General features: G+C 33.6%; 1 protein-coding gene and 1 non-coding gene across 2 annotated transcripts; one reads left to right on the forward strand and one right to left on the reverse strand.

The window, feature by feature from the left end:
* Positions 1–8,434: 8,434 nt before the first annotated feature.
* Positions 8,435–8,542, reverse strand: LOC130497187 (small nucleolar RNA R71). Its single transcript, XR_008936198.1, has one exon. It is a non-coding gene; the product is annotated as a small nucleolar RNA R71 (small nucleolar RNA).
* A 130-nt stretch (positions 8,543–8,672) lies between these two features.
* Positions 8,673–10,292, forward strand: LOC130495681 (uncharacterized). The gene is made up of 3 exons (XM_056987135.1): positions 8,673–8,917; positions 8,987–9,117; positions 9,217–10,292. The coding sequence occupies exons 1-3, from the start codon at positions 8,673–8,675 to the stop codon at positions 10,290–10,292; spliced, it is 1,452 nt and encodes a 483-aa protein (XP_056843115.1).
* The last annotated feature ends 356 nt before the right edge of the window (positions 10,293–10,648 follow it).

Consider the following 10,648-nt stretch of genomic DNA (forward strand, 5'->3'; position numbering starts at 1 on the left):
ACCCACAGTCCAAATTGAAATTAGTAGGATATATTGGGTTTCCTGGAAAATAGGAGTTGTTATATTCTTAGTGATTAAAAATAGGACATTAGTGGTTATAGAATTGATTTGTTATTTATATGCTGTGATATTTAAAAGAGTTGCTATCTTCATAGTTCTTAAAAAATCGATATAAATACATAAATATACTTAAGTTCGAATTGTGATATATATCATAGGCCTTTCAAGTAGGAGTTAAACTTGATATAATATATATTTTCGCAAATCTTAGTTTCTATTTGCGTAGCATGAAAATTAAAAAGAAATGTAGTAAGCATTTATAATCAAAATAGGGATTTTGTTTGTATATTCTTTGTTGGCGTATTTTTTGGTTAAAGAAGTAGTTATAATGATATGGATATTAGCAGTTATATTATTCTTCCATTACTGCCTGCCGCATGTAAATAAAGTAAGCAGTTATAATTATATTCATATAAGCAGTTATATATAGCAATCATGTATTTTTTTAAATTGGATCTGACCTTTATCAACTGGTCATGTTCCAAAATTAATAGTTTTGATTGTAATTGTACAAATGACATATTCATGCACATATATATATTACACAAAGAATCAAGATACACAAGTTTTAGCCATTAACTTTGCTTTATTAAATGATGAAATTAATTACTTAAGAATGTTACGTGTTATTGTCTGATCGGAGACGGAGCATGGAACTACCTTGACTTATTTTATTTCGCTGCTTAGCTTTGTAGATGTGCATTTTTTTTTTTGAGCAAACTAGATATGCAATTTCTTTTGTGCAAAAGCCCCTCCAAAATTATCTTTTTGTAACTTACAACTTTAAACTGAAAAAAAAAAATACTGTATTATAAAAAACTCACATGTCAATCATCAAAACAGAAGTCAAACTATATTATAAGAATCATGTATCGATGACGTTAACGAAAATCAAAACTACATTGTTTTACTATTAAATATTATACAATTTACTACAAAAAAGTTTCAAGTGTTTCTTACCTTCTTAATTGGTGTCAGGTACAAGATTTGAATCCTTTTAGTAACAAATTAGGGTTAGTAACAAATTAGGGTTGGTTTTGTACATGCTAGCCACTTACACTAACCTTATTGGATCTTTAATCTCTACGAAAGAGTAGTTTACTCCGTGTGATCGGACATCCTTAGGTAGGCTATCCGCACGAACATTTAAAGAGCGAGAGATATACAGAAGATAAAACTTATTAAAAGATGAACGAACAACACCGGCATCATCCAGCTCAGGATCTAGCATCGGCCATGATTTCTCTGATTTATTGATATGCACTAGCTGTTGGCAGCCTGACTCAAATATCGCTTTTTGAATCCCTTGGTTGTGCCTCTTTCATTGCCCAGCACAAGCTTTCCGTCTCTGTGATTGTCTTCATATTTTATTTTATTATGTTTTGGATAAAATTATATTTTATGTTAAAATTTTCAACTTGAGTCTCGTTACAATCAACTAAATTTTATAATTTGATTGTTGAGATAATTTCAAACCGGATGTATTCATCTTTATTTTGATAATGTATATGTTGATTTGTTTTTATATCATTTACTTTCATTTGTACTCTTATATCTTCTCATTTTTATTGCGTTTTTTCATCTGAGTATTTCAAAGATATACATTTTATTTGTATATCAGTAGTAAATTTATACTTATTTTCAGGAATTCATGACATAATTACATTTATTTACATACAATATCTTTAATCTCTTGTTATATCAAGACATTATATTTTACATTTATGTGCTTATGTTTAATTTATTCTTAGTTATTATCTTGTTATAAATTGTTTCTCAATTATTTTTTAAATATTATAAAAATTATGTGTTAATTTTTGTTGTGTATCTTTGATAATTTTTTAGTTTCTATAACTTTAGTTTAATGATCAAAATATGCAAACAATTATTAGATTCATTCTTTGTAAATTTTTGTTGACCTTGCTTTAATGAAATGTGAAAGAAGATTGTTAATGGATTCTCCTAATTTATATTCTTTTGAATTTTTCTTATATATTTTTGACAATAAGTATTTTATTGTTCTATTGTGTATTTTTGGTTATATTATGTTGTTCACTAAATTGTAGATGTTGATTTTATTTTATTTTTCTCTAACATTTTTTAAGGAACTTTGTGTTTGATTATATATTATGTTTTTTTAATTGTTAGCGGTTTGCAATTATTTAATATGAAGAACATATATATCATTTCCTCTTAAAAACTCAAACATCCATGTAAACTTGATGTCTAGAATGTTTTGGTGTAAGTGATATAATACAATCGAATTGTAAAAAACTTCTTTACAATTCAACAATATAGCTTCTTCTTTAAAAGAAGAAGCTATATTGTCAAATCTTTTAAGTCTTTGAGAAGGTGTTGTCTTTTGTTTTAAAGTTGTATCTTCTTTGTATACTTCCGTTATCTAATTGTCATTGTAGCGTCTCTTTCGGTACTTCTTAACTTTCACAAACTCCAAGTGTCTGTGATTTTAGCTTCTAAATCACCAAAGAGGCTTTTGGAAGAATAGCTCATCTATTTCTCGGAATCATGTAAGACCCAGAACAAACTTTAACTCATGGGTTGGAACACAATGATAATGTCGGTCCAAGAATAGTTGCCACTTGTTGTTCGATCACGATAATTGGTTACACATGCCAATTGGGTGACATAATCTCTTAACCAAGTGTTTCAGTTTGGAATGGTATGTTTAATGGGTTCACGCCATACGATTTGTCTAACGAAGTTTGTTGTTGTTCATGAGGATGAGAAGCATGGACGTTATGCCAATTGCTTTACTCTCCCAATGATCTTAAAATCTTCTGTGATGGTTAAGAATCTAAGAAAGTGGGCAGCTTTCTAGAGTGTTGGATTCTTTAAAAGTCTTTAAAAACATAAATATTCCTTTCGTTTTCCACTAATATCAAATTGTATAATATTGTTCCCTTCCAGATATTGACGTCTCTCTTGAAACATTCCAAATCTCTTCTATCAAAAACTCAGTTTACTTGAAAATTATTCTGTTTTAAGAATGCTTAAAATTTATATAGTTTTAAAAATAATCGAACATAAAATGAGCCATACAACTCAAACACGTCATTGGCCGCTCTTTTGTAAGGAAAAGTGTTGATTTCAACATGAACTTTACCCGTCGTGTCTATTCTTTCCCGAATTTTATAACAGTGCGTATCCTATACCGAACTACATAAAAATTTAAAAATACTATATGAACTTCAAGCGTTGTGCCATTTCCTTCCCTAACGTTATAGTAATACATATTTTATACTGAACTAAACAAAAATCCAAAAATACTACACAACTCTCATAATCGTACTTTGTATATATTGGCCGTGTTATTCAACTATTAATTTATCATACAACATTGATATTGATAAGTTCTATAAAATTTATAATTTTAAAATACTACATAAATTTTCAAAATTGTGTTTATATATTAATTTTTAATTTTACAGAATTTATCCAAAACGTCATTTTGATAAATTAACAGATGATTAAAATATTTAACGGTCAATATATATAAACACGATTTTGAAATTTTATGTAGTATTTTAATTTTTTAAATTTTACAGAATTTATCGAAACATCGTCGTTTGCCTATGATCTAAAGGAAAAATAACACAATATTTTACAGTATATTTCAGTTTTAGTTATACTATTAAGTAAATATTAAAATTAATAATAATTTGCTTAAATTTATAAAATAATGATTTTAAAGTTAAATTTGAAAACATAAATATATATTTATTTGATAATACTGAAATGATAAAAATTTGATAACATTTATTTGATTAAACTAAAGCTTAAATATCAGTTGAATTTTACAAATTTATACAAAAATACCTTATTTGATCTACCAGTTAATATATTCTTACTATTAGACACAAAGTTTCACACATCGGTAGTTGGAAGAGATCATAAATAATATATACGATAGATAAACCAATTCATTTATGATAAATTGGCAAAAATACCATTTTCATAGTACCACTTTTCATGTTTACACTAACCACTTTTACCATCACTTTTAATAAGAATTTAGATTTGAAGGTTTAGGATTTAGGGTTTAGGTTTGATGTTTTAGGGTTGAGGGTATATAGTTTAGGGTTTAGAGTTGAGTATTTAGGGTTTATCGTTGATGTTTTAGGGTTTATGGTTTAGCGTATTGAATTTAGGGTATAGTGTTTAGGGTTTAGAGTTGAGGATTTAGAGTTTAGGGTTTAGAATTGGGGGTTTAGGATTTAGAGTTTGGGGTTAGAATTTTGAAAATCATATAAAAACAAAGATATAAGGGTCGTTAACCTTTTAATAAATAAAGTATTTTTGAAATGTATCTTTAGTGGTGGTAAAGATGAATAATGGTACATTTAAAGTGGTATTTTTGAAAATTCTCCTTTATTTATCACCAATTGGTTTTTGTGAGAAACTCGTATAGTTTAACACTTATTTGACGATCAATATATATTTGACGGTCAATATATATTAACGGATGACTAATATCTTTTAATTTTACAGAATTGATCTGAAATGACATAACTTTGATAAATTAACGGATAACTAATATCTTTGACGGTCAATATGTATAAACATAATTTTAAAATTTTATGTAGTATTTGTAAATTTTAAATTTCATAATTTATCAAAAGCAACGTCGCTTGATAAATTAATGGTTTAATAACACATTTGACAATTAATAGATATAAGTAAAATTTTGAGAATTTGTATAGTTATTTTGGATTTTTATTTAGTTCAGTATGAAATATGCACTAGTATAAATTTCGGAAATGAATGACAAAACGCTTGAAATTCATATAGTATTTTTAAAATTTTATGTAATTCGGTATGGAATACACACTACTATAAAGTCCGAGAAGAAATAACCAAGACGGATAAAGTTCATGTTTAGACATTTTTTCCCTCTTTTGTACCCCAAGCAACTTGTCTAAGGGGACGTGACTCATGACACACAATGACACAGAGGAGCTTGCCATCTTAATCTGCCAAGTTTTTGTATTAATATGATTGTGGAAAATGGAATGATTAATTATACACTATAGATTCAGAGAACTGAAAAAAGTAAAGAATACATTGCATAAGAATTAGATTAAATTTTTAAACATATTTCGTGAGGAAAGATGGAGTGAAATAAAACTGCACAGAAACCAACAATGAAAAGAAAAAGAAGAGTTAAAACATGTCAAATTGTCTTTTTTTTTAACACTGATTGAATTTATTTCAAGAGAACCATATAAGGTTCACAAAAGAACTCCCATGAGGATTTAGAGGAGGAAAACTCCCAAAAAGCAACAAAAACCAAAAGGAAAAAGAAAAAACAAGAGATAAAAGGATGTCAGTAGACATCTACAAGGAAAAACCTATGGAGGTTGGACTTCATGACCGTCTATATAGCAGCTTCCGCATCTACTCGACGTGATAGCAAACATGGTGCCCCTGAAGCTATATAAGACTGGTAGCGATGTTCTGTCGTGACACTCACCGCAATATCATGCGCAATGGTGTTCTTCCTTTGATCACAGTGATGGAAGCTCCACTCCAGTAGAGAACACAACATATGTTTGATGTCATTTATAATGGGGATGTGCTCCATACATGTTTAGATATTTAAGAACGTGTCTCTAGCCAGAGCACAAGAGGATTCAAAGATGATCCTCTGTTGGCGAGTGTTGATCATGTCCTTCACCGCCCACTGAAGAGCTAGAAGTCACCTTGCATTATTTGATGACGTGGAGCTCTGAGAGAAGGAACTCATATTTAAATATAAAGATTGTTTGTTCAAAATTGGTGGCAAAACTACATACTTTTGATTTTCGTAAATATTTAACACCGGATACACCAATGAATGTCTTATATTACGGGTTGACTACAATTTCAAAGATTGACATGTGAGTTTTTGACATGGGGGTTAAATTACAGAAAAAAATCATTTAGAAAGTTTTCTTTTTTTTGCAGAAGAACCAAAAAAATACCATGATACATGTATGATCATGTAATGAAAACTACTACAATAAATATGACACAATGTCAGTGTCATATGTTCATAGCTTTTTCGTCATGTGAATAACAAAATGATTCACCGAATAATGTTTTGTTTTTTTACAATATTTCACGATGTTAAAATAAATCATTACATAATTATGTGGATGAAAAATAGGCAGAATCATTCAACTACGAAATTTTGTAGTTATAGAATATGTTGTTGTCTATATTATTATTATTATTATTATTATTATTATTATTTTTGATAAATTTCAGTATTATTGATATCTTGCATATTTACATTGTTTTAGCTATTCATTTATATGTATTTTCATCATATAAAATAATATTTAGATATGTTTAGGTTGCATTTTTCATACATAAGTCTTTATTAGGTATTGGGACACTACATAGAGTTCTTGGAGACATTTGGAAGCAATGTGATCAAAAAGGAATTGAAAGATGAGCATGGATGGAGGTCTTAGAGAAATCTTCTGTTGCTAAGATTTGGTGGAGAAACTGGAAATTGAGTTAGCTTTCTAATGGAAGTGGTTTCAAGTCATTTGGAGATGTAATGGAGGAGTTATGATCAATTTACTAGAGGCATATCCATCCTGGTAGAGAACCGCAGAGTGACCTCCTGGAGCGACCCCCTAAAGTAGCTCCCAACCAAAGCGACCTACCTAAGTCGCTCGCGTTCTCATCGCCCGGAGACACAAAAATGGAGGCTGGAGCAGAGCGACCCCCCAAGGTCGCTCCCAACCCCAGAGCGACTTCCTGGAGTGACCCTCTGAGGTCGCTCCGCGTTATCTGCTGCACGATTTTATATTTTTTCAAGGACCTTTTTGCAATTTGTTATGCACGTTTTTAGACTTCTAAACCTAAGTTTAAGTACTTTGTAAGCCTATGGAGGCAGATCTATCTTTTTTCATTGGAAGAACATAAAACTCTCAAGAAAAGTTCATCTCTTTTAGATTTTGATTTGTTATGTTCTTGTATTTCTGTTGATTTCTTATCTATTTCTCTACATGATTAATCTGAAAACCACCATGGGTTTAAGAGGAATTTTGGAGATTAGTGAGTAATCACCTTTTGAATTCATGGGTTAGGAAGATTAAGAGTGATTAGGCTAGTTCTAGGATGTTTTAGTGTAGATCATTCTTGTTCCTTGCTAGTAGAGTATTCATAATGCATATTTTGAGTTAGCTACTTAAAAGTTGATCATTAGGCTTTTCCCACCCAAAAGGTGTTTGATGAAATGTATGAAACAACTCTCCTAAGCTTTTAGTGTACTTTGCCAAAGACATTTGTTGTTAAAGATGCTAAGATAGTTATTGAACTTGTTCTTAATGATTGCTTTCATATTATTCAACCAAAGACATTTGATGTTTGAGATGTGTTTGCAAATGAGCATTCATCTAGACATAGAGCTTGCTTAGAATTGTGTTTAGGCTTAAGGTTGATAGTTTGATTGATCATTTGCATTTCTTAGTTCGAAACTTGATCACCCAAGGTCAAATTCCCTACACCCATGAGTTCTCTTTTCCATTAGTTAAGAAAGTATCATTCTTTTAGTGCATTCAATCATTAGTAGTAATTTAAAATCATTCAAATCTCTGGTTGCACTTAGATTAAATAGGCACTTGCATTCTCATTGCTTTAAATCCCTTAGAATTGGTTTGACAATCTTTTATACTACATCATTTGTCTTAGGAGCCTCAAAACTCCTAACATCAAATTGGCGCCGTTGCCAAATTCTGAGTAGATTTAAACATTGAGATTTAGTAGCTTGTTTGAGACTAAGTCATTTTTATTTTCGCTGGTTACTGATTCTTTTTCTTCACCTACTTTTGATTTACAGGTGTATGCGCTTGAGGAGCAAGGGTCCAACAAACCCAGTTCCAAGAGCAGAAGACATCAGAGCTTTAGAGAGAGAGTGTGCTAGAAAGAGAAGACAAGAAAAACAGCTAGCTCACACACAGGGGTTGAACATTGACATGGCTGACCCACAACCACCAGCTCGCCTTATTGGTGCTTATGACCGTCCGACCAACAACGGTCAACTGTTAGGAATCAGAGTACCAGCTGTGGCAGCAAACAACTTTGAGATCAAGTCAGGATTGCTGAACCAGATTGAGAACAACAAGTTTCATGGCCTGGCTGCAGAGAACTCATTCGACCACTTGGACAGCTTTGATAGATACTGTGGCCTATCCAAAACCAATGGTGTATTAGAGGATGCTTTCAAGCTCAAGCTTTTTCCTTTCTCTTTGGGGGACAAGGCACGTCAGTGGGAGAAGTCTCTGCTAAGCAGCTCCATCACCACTTGGGATGACTGCAAGAATGCTTTCTTAGAAAAGTTCATCTCTACTTCTAAGACAGCTGACTACAGGAATGAGATATCTGGTTTCAAACAGAAGAACTTGGAATGATTCAATGAAGCATGGGAGAGGTTCAATGGCTACCTAGCTCAGTGTCCACACCATGGTTTCAACAAGGGAATTTTGCTCAGTACATTCTATAGAGGTGCTCTCCCTGAGTACAGAGCCAGATTGGATACTGCAAGCAATGGGAACTTCTTGGACAGAACTGAGAGAGAAGCAGCGCAGCTGGTTGACAACATGGTTAAGAGTGATGCAGTCTACAGTGGAGATCATGACAGAGCCAATAGAACAGATGACAAACAAACAAGAAGGGAGTTGAAAGCTCTACAGGATAAGATTGACATCCTCATTGCTGATAAAGCTACTCAAAAGCAGGTTCACTTTGTTGGTAACCCACAGCAAGAGACACCACCTACTGTCAATGAAGTTGAAGGTTTGGAAGGCCAAGAGGAATTGTGCTTCATTAATAGCAATGGTAGCTGGTACAAAAAGGAGCCCAACTTTCAGTACAACAACTACCAGCATAAATCCTATCTCAACAACCAACATAGTGGTTATCAGCCTAGAAACAACCAGCAAGGCAGCTATCAGTCTCAGCAAAACCCTTCAATTGGCTCCTCTGCTCCTCAAGAGAGCAACACTTATGCCTTACTGAAGCAAATATTAGAGTCTCAGACTAGAAGTGAGAAGCATGTAGGTTATGAGTTGAAGAACCTTCACTCCAAGATTGATGGGATCTACACTGATCTGAACAACAAATTCTCACACCTTGCTTCTACAGTCAAGACTTTAGAGAATCAGTTTGCTTCTATGGCTTCCACCTCCAAGCAGCCAATGGGAACTCTACCAGGGAAACCAGACCAAAATCCCACAAAGTACTGCAATGTTACCCTCTCTACTACTTCTTCAGAGATTGAGCTGAATGAGCACAAGAAAGAGGTAGATGAGATTGAAAAATTGGTGTTTGGAACTGATATTGGACAGGTTGAGCAACAGATTGTGACAACAAGTGGGGCAAAGATTATGGAGAAAGTATACAAGCTGGTTGCAGCTAAGGTTGTGAAGAGAGATGGACACAAGGTTGAGATGGTCACGCAGGAGGACACCACTGAGGTTGAGCAGTCACCTTATGATAAACTCTCATTTCCACAGAGGGTCCTCACCAAAGCTCAGAAGAAGGTCATCTCCAAGTTCAGGAAAGATCTTAGTGATGTTGAGGTAAAGCTTCCAGAGATCTCGGGTATGCGAGAGGCTCGTGTACAAATGATGCTCATCCAGGACATTCTAACTCACAAAGATAAGGTAGCAGAGCTCCTGGACTTCTCTACTCTGCAACTTGACCCACAAGTCCCACCAAAGTCTCTCCCTAAACAAGAACACCAGAGGATGTTTACCTTTTCTTGCTCCCTTGGTAAGCTCACTTTTGATGATGCTCTTGTTGATTCTGGTGAAAGTGTGAATGTGATCTCTATAGAGATGGTAAAAACTCTAGGGATTGAGAGCATGAAGCCAACCAGATCTTTACTACAGTTTGGGGATTCTTCTTCTACAACCACAATTGGTCTCATCAAGGATTTTCCTATGAAGATTGGAGCATGCACCATCCCTGTTGACCTCACTGTCCTAAAGATGGCAACTGCAAAGATGTTCCCACTCATCCTTGGCACTCCATTTCTCACAATTGTAGGAGCTTGCATAGACTTTGATAACAAGAAGGTCACACTCCTCAAAGTGAACAAAGCTGTCTCATATCCTCTCCAGTCCCTAGAGATGAAGTCTGTGTATTGTGGAACAATCACTTGTGAAGCATCATCCATTGAGAAACCAAAGGCTGAAGTGCTGTATGTTGAGAAATAAACTCTTGCTGGAGAGTCCTCTACAGAGATGTGTGATGAGCACTTGGAAAGTGCTAAAAAGGAGGAGGTGAGTAGAGCCACAAAGGCTACTCATGTCAAGAAGAAGATGATGAAAGAACCTCACCCTCCACCTCTTGATACACTGCCACACACTCTCACTCTTCACCCAATGAAGCTTAAGGATGGAGCTATTGAGTACAAGATCAGATGTAAAGGAAAGACTACATCATTCTCAAGTGCAAGGGCCATCATCACTCATGAGCTCCAAGATGATCCAATCAAGCTTTAAGAGCTCCTCTCTCAGGTCCTGACCATCACTCTTAATAGTGGGAAGGACCCCCCTTCTCCACTCTCCAT

This window comes from Raphanus sativus, chromosome 6 (assembly GCF_000801105.2).
Source record: "Raphanus sativus cultivar WK10039 chromosome 6, ASM80110v3, whole genome shotgun sequence".
NCBI classification, from domain to species: domain Eukaryota; kingdom Viridiplantae; phylum Streptophyta; class Magnoliopsida; order Brassicales; family Brassicaceae; genus Raphanus; species Raphanus sativus.